General features: G+C 40.9%; 1 protein-coding gene across 3 annotated transcripts in view; it reads left to right on the forward strand.

Moving 5' to 3' along the window:
• Window positions 1–17,701, forward strand: part of osbpl9 (oxysterol binding protein-like 9) — a 117,203-nt gene extending 99,502 nt beyond the window's left edge. For all 3 annotated transcript variants that reach the window (XM_084308748.1, XM_084308749.1, XM_084308750.1), the window contains 9 exons: window positions 692–872; window positions 5,814–5,898; window positions 8,822–8,932; window positions 10,795–10,858; window positions 10,951–11,091; window positions 13,437–13,515; window positions 13,684–13,775; window positions 14,442–14,577; window positions 15,279–17,701. In XM_084308748.1, coding sequence (XP_084164874.1) covers window positions 692–872; window positions 5,814–5,898; window positions 8,822–8,932; window positions 10,795–10,858; window positions 10,951–11,091; window positions 13,437–13,515; window positions 13,684–13,775; window positions 14,442–14,577; window positions 15,279–15,353 — 964 coding nt within the window. In that variant the 3' untranslated portion in view covers window positions 15,354–17,701. The remainder of the gene's footprint in view (window positions 1–691; window positions 873–5,813; window positions 5,899–8,821; window positions 8,933–10,794; window positions 10,859–10,950; window positions 11,092–13,436; window positions 13,516–13,683; window positions 13,776–14,441; window positions 14,578–15,278) is intronic.
• Window positions 17,702–20,655: the final 2,954 nt, after the last annotated feature.

Genomic DNA, 20,655 nt, shown 5'->3' on the forward strand with positions numbered 1-20,655 from the left:
CCAGTACATTTTACTGGGTTCAAACTGACACAAAATGTTGATTTATTCATTATGATCCGTTTGAAAATTTGAAATATAGGCCTCCCTCTTATACAGGCCTCCTCCTAATACAAGCCTGGTACCCGCTACAGTTGAAACAAATACAAGCCAGGGTTACTATTAGAGGAATTACGGTAAATAACATATCAGTCAAAGGGGTCAACTTGTGGAACACTTGTGAAAATGAATAGAACATTTGTAATACACTTTGTAAATTAATTATTTTTATTAGGTGGTAAACAAATACAAATCTCAGGTGTAAACTATTTTCTATTATATTGTGTTTGGAACTTTTGAATATATATACGGTATATATTATAAAAACGAAAAACCTATATTACTTTGTTCCCTTGTTTAGTTTTGAAATCAGGGTTACGGATATATTGATATATAAGCTTAGGCTTCTTCCTACACCTTTTTGGTCACACTCATATTGTTTTCCTTCTATTTTGATACACTAGTATGTACATACCATGTAAAGAAAAATTTACTAACTAATATAAACTAAACTAAATCTCAAAACATGGCTTGACTATTAAAGTTGGCCAACGAACTTGAGCATTGCTCACTGTAGCTGATAATAATGGGTCAGAAAATGGGAAGTGTTGTGATTGGCTTATACATTTTGATTGACGCTCTGTGCATCCTGTAGCATTGCTGACCAGCCGGAGCCCAGGGAACGTATGGTGCATGTGGTGAAGTGGTATCTGTCGGCGTTCCATGCAGGGAGGAAAGGCTCTGTGGCCAAGAAGCCCTACAACCCCATCCTGGGAGAGGTGTTCTTCTGCCACTGGGATCTGCCCACCGAGCCAGAGGAGCCCACCCCATCCACGGTGAGATGGCACAATACTGTGGTTGACAGTATTATTCATTTCGTCAGCTATTTTAAATTGTAGTCTTAGTCATGTCTCAAATGCTCCTTTTCGTTTTCATCATATTTAGTCACATTTATCTATTTTTCGCTTAGTCAAGTTTTAGTCAACTACAGGTCTGAGCATTTTAGTTTGTCTTTTTTGTTTAGTCTAGATTTAGTCTTTTTTGTTTAGTCTCGCCACTCAACATAATTCACACACGGAACTATGTGTTGGGGATAAGGGTTCCGCACGGACAATATTGTGTGTGTAACTGAGGGGTACAATTCCCTGACTGTATTACTAGATATGATACTTACTACCACTACCTTTGTACTTAATATTCGGCCACCCAGTACACGGCATAAATATATTATCATGAACACTCTCACGTAGATGAAACGGATCCAACACAAATGTACGAATTAGAAACGGGTCTTTATTTCCTACACAGCGATGGTGTGTAGAATAAACACTTAATCACTTAATTACATTTATGAATTGAAATAGTATGCACTTTTATGGCAAGGAGTATTCGTCGGTATATCAATAGAGAATGTCCAATCTCTGAAGGCGCAGGTGGTAAATATACGACCTGGAATAGTTAAGGAATAACAGCAATGATACTTTAATGATTATACTAGATACACTAGAGGGGGTTAATCCGGTCGCTTGTAAGCCGACAGGAGTAGGAGGGGGGGGGGGGGGGGTAGAATCCAGCTGCCTCGTCCGGCCAAGGGTATCCCAGGTGAACCCACTGTAGTGCCGTTCAATGCGCCGGCGATCCTTGGACCACAGATGAAAGCAGGTGGACTCTTTGTGGGCCGGCTCTCTCCGGTCCACGGGGGAGAGACGTGAAGAGACCTCGTCTTGCAGAGCGTCTCCTCACCTTGCGTCCTCTCCAGGGGGGGGGGTTCCAACACACGGCAGTGTCGGGGGTCTTTATCCATGGAATAATCAAAGTATCCAAAGCATAATCCGTGCCTGGGAAGGCGGGCTGTCGTCGGTAGAATAATCCGGTATACAGGTCCACTCGCTCGTCGGCTCTGGGGCTCCTCGGGTGCAGCTTCACATAGGGTCAACCACCCTGGGTAAGCAGCCAGTTCTCTGCCCGAAACGATGGGGTACTGACTACGGTAGTATTCTCACCGCACGAAGCACTATATATTAACAGACTATTATTAGCTTAATAGACTACGTCCAACTCGACGATATAGTGCCAAATATGACTATTCAAATATTAATATACACGATGTCTCAATACCGATGGTAGGCGAACTTGGCCTTACTCCCACACGTGGCGTCGCGGGGAGGCTTTACGTCTGTGACTCTATTGGAGGGTAAGAAACTGGACTGAAAAGAAAGTCCTACTTTAGTAGCGCAGTATATATACGCACTATGAACAAATAGTCCCATTAGTGGTGCGGTAGCCAAATTCCTACGCGGAACTAGGACTTGTTCGTACATGTCGAGCGGTACGTTTGAACTGGGTCTGAGGGGTATGGCAGCCTGGCACCAAGGTCTCGACCAATAGTAGAATGGAGACTATTATGGGATGTTCAGTAGGCTAGAATGGATATTCAATGCATATTGTACAAGGGATATCAGGGAATATTAGAGAATATACAAATACAATTAAATATATATATATAAATAAATATATATATTCGGTTTAATCTGGCCCTTCACAACAGTGTGTGTTACTATCCTGTCGGCAAACGAGTTCCTGCAAGCAAAGCCCAGTAAACAGAGTGTTGAAGTTGATGTTGAATAAATGTTTAGCGTTGTCTTTTGACATCCCGCCTCCGACTCCTATTCTTCGGCGCTACAAGAGATTTCGGCAAGATTTTATTTTGTAAACTACATTTTGTGTCGTCGTTTTCATTAGCATTTGCGGAGCTAATGATGCTAATGATGGAGCATCGCCGTCGGTTGTGTGATAGTAAAGGGCTAACCTTCTGTCGTGTGGCAGTGAAAGGGTTAACCTTCTGTCGTGTGGCAGTGAAAGGGTTAGCGTGACGTCTCTGATGACCATATTTAGTCATAATTTTCGTTGACTAAATTAACACTGGTGGTTGAGACTACAAAGTCTCTTCTATTCCTGACCATGAAAAACTATATAACTGTTCAAAATTATGACGTAACTCGAGTTTATTTATGGTCAGTTGGAGGTCACAATGTTTAGCTTGTGCCACATTCAGTGAACATTAAATAACAAACACAAGAATTGGCAGTGTTAGCGGGGGGAAGCCGGTGGGGTATGTGTCCTGGTCGCTTGTATCCTTTCGGCAAGCAACAAGCCCTTCCGCATTGCTCTGATTGGCCGAGCGCGCACATGCGCATGAGCCGCGACAGGCTCCTCAGCCAGGCAGGAATACTAAACTCCGCTTAACACAATTTATACAAATGGAAGTATTGATTTCGCCGTAACGAATCATTAAAAAAATATACCGTTAACTGGAATATGTTGTTTCTTTACACATATGTTGGATTGTGTAATTGGTTTGTCATGACAAACCAATAAAAAATCGCGAATTAACCGGTGGCTACAACAACACACAGTAACTACATGCATCATTGTTTACAATGAACGGTGGGGCTAATCGAAAGGATTAGGCTAGACATGTCTGATGACACTCTACATATTAAAGAAAAATGGGAACTAGAGATGAATACAATAGTGGAGGATGAAGATTGGGAGGCCATGTGTTTTAACTGTCACAGGGGGATCGGAAGCCAGTTATGGAAAGAATTTGATTGGAAGGTCAAAATGAGATTCTTCAGAACTCCATTGACAACATGTGTCTTCAAAAAGGACTCTACCAACAAATGCTGGAGGGAATGTGGTATGGTTGGGGATCATACACACATATTCTGGGACTGCCCAAAAATAGAAGTTTTGGAAGGATATAAAAGAAGAAATAGAGAAAATATTGGAAACGGACATCCCCATGGACCCAATGTTGTTTCTGTTAGAAATACAGAGTGAACGAGTGGACACGGATCAGTACTATATATTACACATCTTATTGATGATTGCAAAAAAAATTATTACTATTAACTGGATGAAACCTGAGCCCCCTATGACTGCTCAATGGAAACAGAAAGTTAAACATGTACCGTACTTTTTGCACTATAAGCCGCACCGGACTATAAGCCGCAGCAGCTAAATTGAATGATGTGTACATATATAAGCCGCACTGGACTATAAGCCGCAGGTGTTTTTTTTTTTTTGTATTTTATTTTTTTATTCTTTTTTAAACAAACATATAAACAAACATGACAACACACGATAAGATATACAAGCATTAATTGTCAGGGCACATCCAATGGGATCACCTTTTGGTTAGTTGTTTTATATAAGATATACCCATAATACCTGTTATCTAAAAAAAAAAAAACCTACATACATATGCTCAGCTCGAACCCCCCCCTCCCGGACCCCACCTTGAGAAGTACCTCCACTATCCCTCGCACCTAACCAGACACTACCATTATAAGCTAGCTTTTATTCTCTCCACCACTTCTAACCACATTGACATTTTGGATTCATTGAGACCCAGAATTCTTGCTGTAGATATTTCATGGTAAATTACATCGAGATATGTAAGAAACCAAACTTTACGGCACATTTTTTCCGGTTGAAACCAGCGTGATGCGATCAGCTTTTTGGCTACTGTGATACCCGATAAAACCAATCTCTTTAGCTGTGGATTCACTGCAAACTCAAAAACATCATTCAACAGCAATACCGAGGGGTGTACAGGTATATTCCAAGATACGAGTTTTGATATTTGTTGGGTCACATCTTTCCAGAATGCCTTAACTGGTGAGCAGTCCCAATACATGTGCATAAATGTCCCTTCGTCCCCATTTGTACATTGGGTGCATTTGGAATCTTGTTTGAGCCCCATTCGGCACAGTCTTATAGGAGTCAAGTATGTCCTGTGAATATAGTTAAGATTGATTTGTTGATGATCCGGGTTCCTTGATGTAAGTCGGACATTTGCCCAGGCTCCTTGCCAATCAAAGTCGTTTTCCAGGTCTGGTATATCCCTCCTCCAGACAGAGTCAAGTTGGAGGGTTTCATACGAGGACATTAGTAATTGATGATAAAATTCTGAAACAAAACCTCTCGATGTCTCTCTTGAGTAGAAGAATTTGTGGTATCTGTGGTGTTCAATTGGTCTGTCTAATGGAACACCGTGAGACTTCAAACAAAGCCGCAGGTGTTTTAATGTTTAATTACCATATGTAATTAGCATTGGGACACAATACTGTTGGACAAATAACAAGAATTAACTCATTTACAAGTTATATTAAGTTTAGCAAATAAGGGAACAGATTAATAACATTTCAATGCAGTCAAAAAAGCAATATTTAGATTTTAACATTTTGGGGTTTGGTCACGTCGATTCACATATAAGCCGCACCGTTATATAAGCTGCAGGGACGAAAAATGGGGGGGAAAGCCGCGGCTTATAGTCCGAAAAGTACGGTACATATGATGGAACACATGACAGCCCAGCTACAGCTGAAGATGCCTCTCTTTGAGAAGAGATGGAGGTCAATTACTAGCTATCTTGGGTAGGCTTAGGGACACACTGCTTTGAGACAGGATGGAGGGAAATGTACAAGTGTGTATTATGGGTATGTATATACAGAGAGGGAAATATGTAGGTATATTTGAGTAGGCAGGAATGTTTTGGAGGAGGGACCCAATCAAGGTTAGTTATTTGTAAATGTTTACTTTATTTTATTTATTCCCCCCCCTTTTTTTCTTTTTTTCCCGTCTGTATTGTAATTTTTACTGTACTGTACTGTCATTGTATTGCTGTTGGCAATAAAGTAAAAAAAAAAAAAAACATTTTGTAATGTTGTATTACATGGAAAATGTAACCACCTATTTATCTCTCTCCCCAGGAGACTGTATCAGAGGGTCCAGTGCCGTGGTCTTCACCCAACAGTGTGTGTTTTGTAGCAGAGCAGGTCTCTCACCACCCGCCCAGTGAGTTCCCTACTCTAGCGAGGCCTTTAACCTTGAACTGGAGAGTCTGGACTGGTCAGATGAACTCAATGGTACACTGGTTGAAGAAACCTGGCTTGGCTTCAAAACCAAATTTTCATCAATACTAAACTACATGGCCCCCCTAAGAACCACCAGGGTAAAAAAATCGTGCTGAGCCATGGATGCACACTGAAATACTGACCGCTATGAAAGCCAGAGACAAAAAATTCTCTGAGTTTCGTAAAAGTCAGTCAAAGCTTACCAAAAGCACGAGCAGTGAACTCCAAGACCACGTGACGGAACTCAAACTAGAAAGAAACGGACTAAGAAATGACGTAAACTCCATGATCAAAACTGCTAAAAAAAAATTCATCAATGACAAAACTGAGGAAAACAAAAATAAACCACGTGAACTTTGGAAATTACTCAACAATCAACTAGGCTGCAGTAAAAAACTTAAAAGCAGGTTCTCAAACATAAACATAAAGACGGACAACACGCTCATCACAGACAAGCTGGATGTAGCCAATTACTTAAACACTTTCTTCACAAACATAGCCACAACACTGGTAAACAAACTACCCTCCCACTCAGGGCAGTATGGGGTAGAACACATAGTAGCATACTACAAGAACCTAGGCGTCCACAAAGACGACTTTAAACTGGAAATGGTAACTACAGATGAGGTACTCAAAAAACTGAGCGCCCTCCAACCGAACAAGGCCACTGGCCATGACAACATCCCCTCCAAATTCCTCAGAGACTCAGCAGCAGCCATCACCCCAGTCATCACACACATAATAAACCTCTCCATAAAACAGGGACACTTCCCCAAGGACTTCGAAATTGCGAGAGTAACACCCCTGCACAAAAAGGGCAGCAAATTAAACCCAGGCAACTACCGCCCTGTTTCTATCCTTACATCCATCTCGAAAGTCATGGAAAAAATAGTATACGGACAGATCGAAAAGTAGCTCGCGGAAAAAAATCTACTAATCTACGAATTCCAATCTGGCTTCAGAACATCCCACTCCACTGACACATGCCTTCTCTATTTGAACGACCACATCAAACAAGAGGTGGATGCGGGCAAATACTGCGGCATGGTCATGCTGGACCTACAAAAGGCCTTCGACACTGTCAATCACACCATTCTGATTGACAAGCTAAAAGCAATTGGTTTTGATAGTCTATCAGTGAGCTGGATACAATCCTACCTGGAGGGGAGAGAACAGATGGTGGAGGTAAACGGTACCCTACCCCCCCCCCTCACGGTGAGCTGTGGTGTTCCACAAGGAAGCATACTAGGACCGCTACTATTCCTAATTTATGCAAATGACATGTCGTCAGCTTGTGACTGCAACTTGTTCCTGTTTGCGGACGACTCAGCCCTGCTGGTCTCTGACAAGAACAAGTTACAGGTTGAAAAAGCCCTCAGCTCGGAACTAGGCAAAATCTGCATATGGCTCGCCGACAACAAACTATCATTACACATGGGCAAAACAGAGTCCATTCTCTTCGGTTCAAATAACAAACTCAGCAAGACCGGCGGCTTCTCGGTTACAGTGGGTGACAATATTGTCACAAGGAAAGATGAAATTACCTACCTGGGTTCCATCCTAGAGGCTAATCTTTCCTGTGACAAAATGGCATCCAATGTAATAAAAAAAAAGTCAACCAACAAACTCGATTCTTGTACCGGATCTCCTCTCTGGTAAACAAGAATACCCTGAAGACTCTAGCAGGAGCACTCATTCAAGGGTACTACGACTATGCTTGCACCTCATGGTACCAAAGCACCTCAAAGGCACTAAAAAACAAATTACAAACATCTCAAAACAAGCTAGTCAGACTACTGCTTGACCTGACTCCTAGAACCCACCTCACCCCTGCCCACTTTGACCACCTAGGATGGCTTAGAGTAGACGACAGAGTACAGCAACTTGCAATGGGCCTGGTCTACAAGATACACTACGCGACAAAGGTACCCATGTACATGTCAAAATACTTCCCAAAGGTCAGTGAATGCCACGACCACAACACCAGAGGGAGCTCCACAAATCATGTTAAACCCAGATTCGGCTCAAACAAGGGACTAAACACGTTTTGCAATTATGCCACATCAATGTGGAACGCCCTACCCAAAGCTGTAAAGGAATGTGAATCACTACCCACTTTCAAAAAAACACCTACGGGAGACTGCAATTCGAAACTGGCCCCTACAAATGTCCTAACCCAGTTGTACAGTAAATGACCAAGTATGGCTTTGTCAGTATTCCAATGTACAGTGTACAGTGTGGTCCCCCCCCTACCCAACCCCCCCCCCCTCCCCCACCTCCAATGTACAGCCCCCACCCACCCACCCAACCTCCTCCAATGTACAGTTTCTACGTCAAATGTATATACACTCTTTTTCTGGACACTTTTATATCACAAACGGTACTGTATTTGCAAATCTGATGTCATAAATGTATAGATGTAGCAGTACTGTCTATCTGTATGTCATGTATGTCATATATGTTATGATGAATTGAAAATGGGGGACCCTGATGTAAACAAGACGAATGTCTTTCTCTGGTCTGCATCCCCTTAACAATTGTATGTATTGAGCTGTACTGTACTGTACCCATTCTGCAATCTGTTAATAAAGTTTTCAATCAATCAATCAATAGCACCAAGCTAAGGGAGTGGAGAATCTAGTCTCTAAATAATAATCATAATATCCAACATCATTACATTGAATTGATAGATTTAATTTTTCTATCTTAACTAGTGATGTAGTACTTGGCAAATATCTGTATTTGCGCTCTGTAACCACAGAAAGCTGTGGGGAAATGTACACTAATGCATCTGCTTGTCAGTCTGATAAGTCTGATACCCACCTAACGGCTCCTCTTCAATCTCTCCTCTCTTCCTTCACCAGTTTCTGCATTCTACGCAGAATGTCTTAGTAAGAAGATCCAGTTCAACGCTCACATCTGGACAAAGTCTAAGTTCCTAGGGATGTCTATAGGCGTCCACAATATCGGCCAAGGTACTCTCTAAAGCACCTCCTCACAAACGCATATGTATCCACAGACAAACTCTTTGCTACACAGAGCGAGAGAAAAGTGTTTAGTCGAGTTCCCGAGAGAGTTATATTTTCACTAGAGTTATATTTTCACTAGAGTTATGTTCTCACTAGAGAGTTATGTTCTAACTGGAGAGTTATGTTCCAACAGGAGAGAGTTATGTTCTAACTGGAGAGAGAGTTATGTTCTAACTGGAGAGAGAGTTATGTTCTAACTGGAGAGAGAGTTATGTTCTAACAGGAGAGAGTTATGTTCTAACAGGAGAGAGTTATGTTCTAACAGGAGAGAGTTATGTTCTAACTGGAGAGAGTTATGTTCTAACTGGAGAGTTATGTTCTAACTGGAGAGTTATGTTCTAACTGGAGAGAGTTATGTTCTAACTGGAGAGAGAGTTATGTTCTAACAGGAGAGAGTTATGTTCTAACAGGAGAGTTATGTTCTAACTGGAGAGAGAGTTATGTTCTAACTGGAGAGACAGGTATGTTCTAACTGGAGAGAGAGTTGTGTAGTTATGTTCTAACTGGAGAGTTATGTTCCAACTGGAGAGAGAGAGTTATGTTCTAACTGGAGAGAGAGTTATGTTCTAACTGGAGAGAGAGTTATGTTCTAACTGGAGAGAGAGTTATGTTCTAACTGGAGAGAGAGTTATGTTCTAACTGGAGAGAGTTATGTTCTAACTGGAGAGAGTTATGTTGTTATGTTCTAACAGGAGAGAGAGTTATGTTCTAACTGGAGAGAGAGTTATGTTCTAACTGGAGAGACAGGTATGTTCTAACTGGAGAGAGAGTTATGTAGTTATGTTCTAACTGGAGAGTTATGTTCCAACTGGAGAGAGAGTTATGTTGTTATGTTCTAACAGGAGAGAGAGTTATGTTCTAACAGGAGAGAGAGTTATGTTCTAACTGGAGAGACAGGTATGTTCTAACTGGAGAGAGAGTTATGTTCTAACTGGAGAGACAGGTATGTTCTAACTGGAGAGAGAGTTATGTAGTTATGTTCTAACTGGAGAGTTATGTTCTAACTGGAGAGAGTTATGTTGTTATGTTCTAACAGGAGAGAGAGTTATGTTCTAACAGGAGAGAGAGTTATGTTCTAACTGGAGAGAGAGTTATGTTCTAACTGGAGAGAGAGTTATGTTCTAACTGGAGAGAGAGTTATGTTCTAACTGGAGAGAGAGTTATGTTCTAACTGGAGAGAGTTATGTTGTTATGTTCTAACAGGAGAGAGAGTTATGTTCTAACTGGAGAGAGAGTTATGTTCTAACTGGAGAGAGAGTTATGTTCTAACTGGAGAGAGAGTTATGTTCTAACTGGAGAGAGAGTTATGTTCTAACTGGAGAGAGTTATGTTCTAACTGGAGAGAGTTATGTTGTTATGTTCTAACAGGAGAGAGAGTTATGTTCTAACTGGAGAGAGAGTTATGTTCTAACAGGAGAGAGAGTTATGTTCTAACTGGAGAGAGAGTTATGTTCTAACTGGAGAGAGAGTTATGTTCTAACTGGAGAGTTATGTTCTAACTGGAGAGAGTTATGTTGTTATGTTCTAACAGGAGAGAGAGTTATGTTCTAACTGGAGAGAGAGTTATGTTCTAACAGGAGAGAGAGTTATGTTCTAACTGGAGAGAGAGTTATGTTCTAACTGGAGAGAGAGTTATGTTCTAACTGGAGAGTTATGTTATAACTGGATAGTTATGTTCTAACAGGAGAGAGTTATGTTCTAACTGGAGAGTTTGGCCTGGTGCCTCTGCAGACCAGGGCACATACCTTGAATTGCTGCATGGTACTTCTAATGCAGTTCTAATGCTAATTATTTCCTCTGTGATCTAGGCTGTGTGTCATGTTTGGAACACGATGAACACTATATCCTCACCTTCCCCAATGGCTACGGCAGGTAATGCCTACTTAACTACAATGTCTGCATCTGTCTCTCTGCAACGTTTCCTCGTCATATCCTTCCTTACACCTGAGCCTGTCTCTCTCCAGGTCGATCCTGACGGTGCCCTGGGTGGAGCTGGGCGGAGAGTGTAACATCTCCTGCTCCAAGTCGGGCTACAGCGCCAACATTGTGTTCCACACCAAGCCGTTCTATGGAGGCAAGAAGCACAGGATCACGGCTGAGATTTTGTAAGACAGCCCCTCTCTTGTGCATATTGCATTAGTATTGTGGTTTGCATATGGGGAATTGAAAAGGAAAATGCTTGGTTATGATACAAATTCCTGCTGTGTCAGTTAGTGGACAAAGCATCATGCTAAATCTGCAATAACTATTTCCTAACCACTAAGGGTCACCAAGTGATGGCATCACACCCTTAGGAATCATTCCATTTACCCTTTTTTCCGTTATGTTCTGTTGTCCCTACCAAGTCACCACTATAAAAAAGAGAACTAAATTTTCCCAAAATGAAAACCTTGTTACATATAAACATAAAAATGTCTTACTGGCACTTGTCGTAAAGATATTAAATTAGTTTATGTACACTATGACACCTTCTCATGGCAGGGTTGTTTGAGTAGGACACTATGACTCAACCAGACCTTCTGATGGCAGGGTTGTTTGAGTAGGACACTATGACTCAACCAGACCTTCTGATGGCAGGGTTGTTTGAGTAGGACACTATGACTCAACCAGACCTTCTGATGGCAGGGTTGTTTGAGTAGGACACTATGACTCAACCAGACCTTCTGATGGCAGGGTTGTTTGAGTAGGACACTTGACTCAACCAGACCTTCTCATGGCAGGGTTGTTTGAGTAGGACACTATGACTCAACCAGACCTTCTGATGGCAGGGTTGTTTGAGTAGGACACTATGACTCAACCAGACCTTCTGATGGCAGGGTTGTTTGAGTAGGACACTATGATTCAACCAGACCTTCTGATGGCAGGGTAGGACACTATGACTCAACCAGACCTTCTGATCGCAGGGTTGTTTGAGTAGGACACTATGACTCAACCAGACCTTCTCATGGCAGGGTTGTTTGAGTAGGACACTATGATTCAACCAGACCTTCTGATGGCAGGGTAGGACACTATGACTCAACCAGACCTTCTGATCGCAGGGTTGTTTGAGTAGGACACTATGACTCAACCAGACCTTCTGATGGCAGGGTTGTTTGAGTAGGACACTATGACTCAACCAGACCTTCTGATGGCAGGGTAGGACACTATGACTCAACCAGACCTTCTGATGGCAGGGTAGGACACTGACTCAACAAGACCTTCTGATGGCAGGTGGTCATAAGATGTTTTGAAAATGTGAGAAAATACTGTCCGATAATAGTTATTGCATCTTTAACGCTAGTAGTACTACAAACGTGAAATCAACTTTAGGCATACTCTATAGCAGGGGTCAGCAACCTTTACTATCAAAAGAGCAATTTTTTCCCCCTCCCACAAAATAAAATTCCTCTGGAGCCGCAAAACCAATTTACCCTTAAAATGAAGATAACGCAGTGTATAACATTTTATATATACTTATCCCCAAGCATACCCCACATTTAGCATAAAACGCCTGACAATTGCATACCCAAAGTAATTTGCTATTTATTATACGTTATACTTATAGCACACAGTTTGTTGCATTAATGGAATTATAAAGCAACAAAAACTAAATGTTTGACTTTTTATTGCTGTTTTTATCTGTTATAACAAAGGAAAACCTCAAACTCTTATGAAGAGGAGAAAAAAGACTGGCTGTGTAGACCTACTTTTAAATAAAACACAAGAGGAGACAAAACACTGGTGTCTGTAGACCGACTTTGAAATAAAACCCTGAACTATTCAGGTATATTTGAGTCCTTCCCTTATTTGTGGAACATTTATAAAATAAAAAGTAGTCTACTTTGAAAAAAGACTACCATGTGTAGACCTATACTTTGAAATAAAACCCTGAACTATGCAGCTCTATTTGAGTCCTTCCCTCATTTGTGGAAAATCTATCAAATAAAAAGCAAATTTCTCACCACATATCAGGCATACAGGTAAGCCTGCATCGTTAGTCGTGAAAGCAAATTAATCTGTCCATGCTGAATTAAACCCTCTATTTTCCTCAGACTTTCCTTTTTTTGGATTTATCCATGGTTAGCTTACTGGGGGGTCGGAAACTCACGATTAGCCACTTGCAGACGGCAGGGAGAGGCGTGGGGTGTGACATACTGTATACTTTAGTTGATGAAATATTTTAGTTGATGAAATATTTTTCATTTCAGTGTCACAGTATGACATCGATCTCCAAAATAAGAGAAAAAAGGTGTTTTTGGTTTTTTTGGGCCAGGGAGCCGCAGCTGATTGGCTAAAGAGCTGCATGCGGTTCCGGAGCCGCAGGTTGCCGACCCCTGCTCTATAGTAAACACATACTCTATAGTAAACACATACTCTATAGTAAACACATACTCTATAGTAAACACATACTCTATAGTAAACACATTTTCAGAAGTAATACAGTGTTCCTGTCTGTGCTTTGTTTTTGCAGTCCTCCCAATGATAAGAAGTCGTTCTGCTCTGTCGAGGGAGAGTGGAATGGAGTGATGTACGCCAAGTGGGCATCAGGAGTGAGTTCACTTTTAAACCAACACATTTTGTTAAGCTTTAATTTTTTAATCAAGTTTCAAAAGAAAGCACACCTGGTTGAACCATCATAATATGCAGGCACTCCATATAGTAGGTAGCCTGCTTGGGGGGAAACGTGTTTGGTAAATCCCATGCTTTGTCTTTTTTAGGAGAACTCTTTGTTCATAGACACTAAGAAGTTGGGCATCATCAAGAAGAAGGTCAGGAAGCTGGAGGACCAGTTGGACTACGAGTCACGCAGGTGAGGAATTCAAATCTGTACCGTATTCATAATCATCACTAGGGGCATAAATAAAACTATCCATGTATTGAGAAAAGGGGTAATCTAAGTGATCTCTAGCTACTTTTTCTTAAAATTTAAATGTTTAGGGCGGCCGGGTAGCGCAGCGTCTGTCTACCACCACAGAGCCAGTGGGATCGAATCCGGCTGTGGTGCCTCCGGCTTGGCCGACCGTCCATACTAACGCGATTGGCAGTGTTAGCGGGTGGAAAGCCGACGTGGGTGGGTCCTGGTCGTTGTAAACAGCGACTCCTACAGTTTGGTCGGGGCACCTGCACAGCAAGGGAAGGATCTGGGAGAGGTAGTGTGACCTTCCACACGTTACACTCCTACCCAGTAGGAGTCCGCGCTGCCAGGTGAAAAGAAGCGGTGGGCTGGCTACAAATGTGTCGGAGGAAGCATGTGATAGTCTCCGCCCTCCCAGACCGACGGTAGGGGGTAGAGTGCGCAACGACCAGGAAGGGGAATTGGGAATTGGCATAACGACTAACATTGGGATGGGAGAAAAACGGAAAAAGAAGGGGGAAAAAGATAACAAAAAAATAATGATAATAATAATAATTTTAAATTTTAAATTACAATTTTAAAATGTTGGGTTATATAACCTTTGACCCTTGATGTGTTAAGCCTGTGGAAAGATGTGACCTTGAACCTGAAGCTGAGGGACATAGATGCAGCGACGGACGCAAAACACAGTCTGGAGGAGAAGCAGAGAGCCGAGGCCCGAGAGAGGAAGGAGAACGAGCAGCAGTGGGAGACGAGGGTGAGGGGTTTTCCCATCGCTTGACATTGATTGCTACTGTAACAGTGTCTCCCTTGGAAAATAGATTCTTCATCTCAACGGGACCAACTGGTTTGGCATAGGACTGGACCTGTGTGCACCGTTTTGTACATTTTCATGTATAGGAAGGCTGTTTTGGCACTATTGTGCCCCCAACTGAGCGATTTTGAAATGGTTTTGTCCTTATGATCATTATGGCCAATATTGTGTTGAGAGACTCACTTCGTTGAGGTTCGTCAGTTGCCATACCTTTTATTAATATAGAAATGTGTTTTTTGAGTTTATGCATCTCAAGCTGACAAAACATGTTCCATAGGGAATTTCTTTAGCATACAACACAGAATGGCGGCAATTTTTCAAATGAAGTGAATTACTGGCATGTGAAATGATCTGTTTGAATCAAGTGCTGGTCAAAGATCACTACACATCTGTGAATGTTATTTGTTATTTGTGAAGATTATTCAAAATGACAAGTTCAAAACCATTGTAGTCAGACCCTAAGAAGCAATTCACTTAAGAAGGTAGTCCTATTCAGTAATAGGCAGGAAACAAAACTAGATATTGGCTAGCTTGCAAACATTTTGATTATATATTTTAATATAGTTTTTTAAGACTATGAATAAAACGTTACACTTTTGAATGTCTGTCTGTAGTAAATATTATTGTTTGTCTCCCTTCTCCAGTTGTTCCATGAAGACGGGGAGTGCTGGGTCTACGATGAGCCTCTATTGAAGAGACTTCCTTCCCAGAGACTCTGAGGAGACCACACACACACCCACACTAACACACACACACATGCTCACACTCACAACACCAGAGTCTTTATAAGAACTCTTTTGCAAACCACTTCTTTATCCAAGCCTTGGAATGACTGACTGATGATTCAACATGTACACAGCTTTGCATTTGACGATTACAAACAATATTGAATTGAATGAAATCAACAGAAACGCATCTAAGATGATTAGTATTAAAAAAGAAAACAGAAAAAAAACGTAAAAATAAACCTCCCCTTGTCTGGCCAACCCCACTTGCACCACCGATACCTCGCCACGCCCACCTTCCAGAAGATTCTACAACGGAGGATGGAGATGGAAGTTTCTAATATAGCTCTCGTTTTCTCTTGGTCCGTCGGCTTCAACCACCAAGCCCTTCCACAGTTCCCACGGGAGGAACCCAAGAGACTTCCCTCCCTCCCCCCGACGGAGGGCAGGGGGCGTTCAATGTGTTCAGATCAAATAAACCTTTGCAAAACAAAACAGCGTTCTACATCTCAGGGAACCTGGTGACTGAGGAGAGAGAGCTGCTGAACCCTCCAAGCGTTTGACAGCCTTATGACGGTGGAACGGAACACTCACAAAAAGGGGGGGGGGGGGGACTTGTCGGCTTGCCTACAACTAGTTAAAACTGTTGTTTATATATAGATATACATATGATGGATATATAAATATATATTCTTCTTTTTTTATTTTCCTTGCTCTTTTTCTTAATTTTTTCCCCCTTTATGGCAATAGTTTAGAATATTTGAGGATATATGAACTTGATGGCATCACACCCTTAGGAATCATTCCATTTACCCTTTTTTTCCGTTATGTTCTGTTGTCCCTATTTTCAGGTTTGTTGACATCATCACCTCCGCCATCTGTCTTAATGCTTTACCATCCTTTGTGTGTCTAAGAGATGCTGTCCAGAAGAAAGCCCTGCATAAATCGTAGCATCTAAACGCATCTACATTGGGGGGGGCTGATGGATTTGGTGAATATAACCTATATATATATATAAAGATGTTTTCACATTGCCCGGTGAAGGACTGGTTTGGAAATTCCAAAACAAGAGTTTGAGGCGTCTTTGGAAAGTTGCGGCTGAAGGGACTTGGCCCATCACAGTACTCTGCTCAAGAGGACCAGACCAAAGCTACATCTGGAAATCTTTCTATGGTGGATTTCTTCTGAAGGCATTTTCTGAACAAATGATTGTTTACTTGTTTGGTGTTTTTTGTATTTCCAGATCAGGGGGTTTTTGACAAGGAAAAGGAAGAGGCTTTAAAGCAGGACGAGTCTCCAAGTCTCTCCCATCGGTTCTGCACACATCCTCTGCCCCTTGTCGCCTGTTAGAACACATGGTATGGGGGGGGGGGGTTATGTTTAGTTAATGAGGAGCAGGGAACCGAGGAGAGACTTTTGAGACACACTGTTCTGTAGAGCGCTGCTAGATTCCAAAATGACCTATCTCAAACCCTGCCCTCTTTTCTTGATCCTCCAATCACAATTGTCGCTTCATGCAAGCAACAGTTGCGATTGGAGGATCAAGAAAAGAGAACAGGGTTTGAGATTGGTCAATTGTGTTTGTAGACGGTCCAATGTGCTGCCGTGTCAGCCTGTGTCCAATGATGTTATTCAAATTTACAAGAGACTCATACAGGCCAATGTACTGTGAACCTGCTAGTTTTTTTTAATGATCATTCATTCTCATTTACAATATCTGTTTAGTCTTAAACACTTGCTTTAATTAGTTACTAAAAGAAAATGTCTTTTTAAAAAGAAAAATACTTTTTACCCTGATAATGAGTGACAGTTTGCAGCAGTGTACTGAGCCTCTTCAGTGAGCCCTCTTATCATTAACATGTTAAACGTGACCTTCATCCATACTTGATGGTATGCAAAGCAAAGTTGAACGTTTCAAAAGGGATACGACATGGCCATTGAAAGTGCGTAAAATTAGGTTTTTACCTTTTTGAAATTATCTTTAAAGAAATGTGCAGAATATTGGTGATGCATGCAAACTCCACAATAACCAACAAATCTCAACATGCTCATTGCACTGAATTGTAATGGTTACCTTTTATCATCTTCTCTGAAGTTGGTAGTCTGGTAATGTACCTAATGGAATTTGCAGAGGTTATTCCAACTCAAAAGCCATTACTTTGTTCTCCATGTTTTGTCTTTGTAAATTATATTGAATTGAGGCCTTGCCATACATTTCAGTATCACTCAGTATCGCTTAATAGAGAGCAATCGAAACAAATGTATTTTTTATTTCATTCTGATCATAACTATGATTGTATCAGATTTTCCTGTTTATTAATGCATAATATTAAATCTCCATGAGTTTACACTGCTAGTCCCTGTGGTCCTTTTAGAAGAGCATCCTCTGTTCCTGTAGAAATATTGTACTATTAACCCTTTCACTACCACACTACAGAAAGTTAACCCTTTCACTACCACACTACAGAGTGAAAGGGTTAACCTTCTGTAGTATGGTTGAGAAAGGGTTAACATTATGCATTGTCTCAGTGAATGGGTTAACCATTTGATAGTGTGGTCATGAAGGGGTTAAAGTGAGTGGTTGTTGTTTGCCTGGCCAAATCAACAAGGATATTCTGAAACTTTACATTTGGATTTGAAGCTGCACCTGGTAGATTTGAGAAGGAAAAAACACCTACAATAACTAGTTACAAATGCTTGAATATTGTTTATAATCTTGACAAATACAATAAATCTAAGTGAACCAACATTACGCTTTTAGTCCTTGAGCCAGTAGGGTTGGTCCACATATTCGTTAACGTTAGATCGTGCATGGCTTTTACATTGCGCAATATGATTGGACAACAGGCATTTAGGGGTGTGGCTTTGCGAAAGGTCAAGTTGAAGATCGCTCAGAATATCTCATTGTGCATTTTGGAATGCACAGAACTGTTTGGATCAACTGTTAAACAACATTGAAACCTTGCATTTCTCAAACAAGATGCCGTTTAGCTGTCTATTAATGCATAATATTAAATCTCCATGAGTTTACACTGCTAGTCCCTGTGGTCCTTTTAGAAGAGCATCCTCTGGTGATGTAGAAATATTGTACTATTAACCCTTTCACTACCACACTACAGAAAGTTAACCCTTTCACTACCATTACCAATCATCTTATCACCTAGTCTTTGCATAACAACAATAGCATAGCAATAGCATAACAAAGAACGAGAAGTGCAAAGCCAATATACAAGCCCTGTGGGGGTTTGCTTGAGCTGTGGAGCTCTCACTATGTGACAAATGGCATGAGACATTTCTTATAAGTTGTGCTTCAGAAGGAAACTGTCCTTCTGTAAACTCTAAGTTACATTGTTAATTTAGTTTGTATTTACTTTTCTAGCTTAAGTTAATTCAATTAAAGAAATTGTAACTACAATATTGTATACAATTACATTTAAAACATTGTTTTTCAACCATATCTGTTGACAATATAATTTCTTTATATATTATATATACATCCTGCTACCTTTTTCAGCTTCTCTATTTCAAGGCAATATTTACAAAAACTAAACTAAAACGAGTAATTTCCTATACAAACATGTTTCCTACTATTTATGCATAATAATCATCTGGCACGTGTGGTTCTCAACTGGTCTAACCTCGGGACCCAACATTTTCCTTAGTCATTAAGTCACGACCCAAATTTTTGAACCACTGATTTATTTCAAAAAAGAAAATTGTGCAGTAATACGCAATCTTTCATGCACTGTTAAAAACATGAAATAAACACAAAAAGGTGCAACTAGGGCTAAAAACCCAATGAAATAAAATAATAATAAATAATATATGCTTCTTAGCTGATTTCTTAGCTTAACATAACAGACCTAAGTTTGGGGAAACTAATGGGATAACTGGGGTTGCAACAAAAGTGCAACTAGGGCTAAAAACCCAATGAAATAAAATAATAATAAATAATATGCTTCTTAGCAGATTTTTTTTGCTTAACATAACAGACCTAAGTTTGGGGGAACTAATGGGATAACTGGGGTTGCAACAAAAGTTAGGGTTAGAGGGTTAGGTTTAGAGGGTTAGGGTGGGGTTGCAACAAAAGTGCAACTAGGGCTAAAAACTCAATGAAATAAAATAATAAATAATAATTATGCTTCTTAGCAGACTTCTTAGCTTACCATAACGGACCTAAGTTTGGGGGAACTAATGGGATAACTGGGGTTGCAACAAAAGTGCAACTAGGGCTAAAAACACAATGAAATAAAATAATAATAATAAATAATATATCCTTCTTAGCAGACTTCTTAGCTTAACATCCCAGGGAACTAATGGGATAACTGGGAATGTTGTTTGCTCCTGACAAGAGTCTCAAAGTCTGGGGTGATGGTAGACAAAGCAACTCTGAGGTCATGCTCAATGTCTAATCTGTTCCTCTGCTTTGTCTTCAGCTGGACCAGAGCTGAGAAGCCACTTGCACAAAGATAGGTAGTGAAAAAAACTAAATATAAAAAAACACTGTACAACTATACAAGCAAAACTGTACATTGGAATATTGACAACCATACTTGGTCATTTACTGTACCATACACTCTATCAACCTACCCAGCATGTAATACGTTATTTTCCCCACGTCAAATATGTGCAGTATCACCGTCGGTCGTAGCTTCAATTCATTGTTGCGAGTTGGATTGCGAGCACGGGATGCGTAACGTTAGCTCCCATCAGCCGTGCTACTGACAGGGTCCACTGACAGCCTCTGTAAAACAGCAGGGAGCATAACACTTTTATACGTTCCTTGTAAAACGGGCACAAATGCAAAAAAGATTAATGAAAGTCCCTGTTATTAGGCTCCTCAAATATCATTCATAAAAAACATTTATGTAATATTTTACAGCATTGAGCAACCAAACAGGGGGATGCTGCTGCATGCTCTGTCATCTTTGAGATGGCGAGACCATGCAGTTGGCACCGTGTGAGGCCACATTTGAGCAAATTAATAATACTGCAGAATAATGTGTGTAACAACCATTCATTGCATTTGATGTAAGCAAACTGATGCCAGACTCAGCATTCATGCACGGCTGAATAGCTAGATGAAGCACATCCTGGTCTTTGTTAGAACTCAACTTGTTATTATTGGCGCATACACTATCAGATGTCTGTCATAAAACGATAAAACAGACAGAAATGCGGGAACATTTTGATTATATTTAAAAGGCGTTGACATTATACGGAGCTACTGAGCAATTTGATCCCATAGACCTGGCTGACGCGCCATTCTATTCTGTTTGGTCTGATACCAAACCGT

This window comes from Notolepis coatsorum (assembly GCF_963971535.1).
Source record: "Notolepis coatsorum genome assembly, chromosome: 2".
NCBI lineage: Eukaryota > Metazoa > Chordata > Actinopteri > Aulopiformes > Paralepididae > Notolepis > Notolepis coatsorum.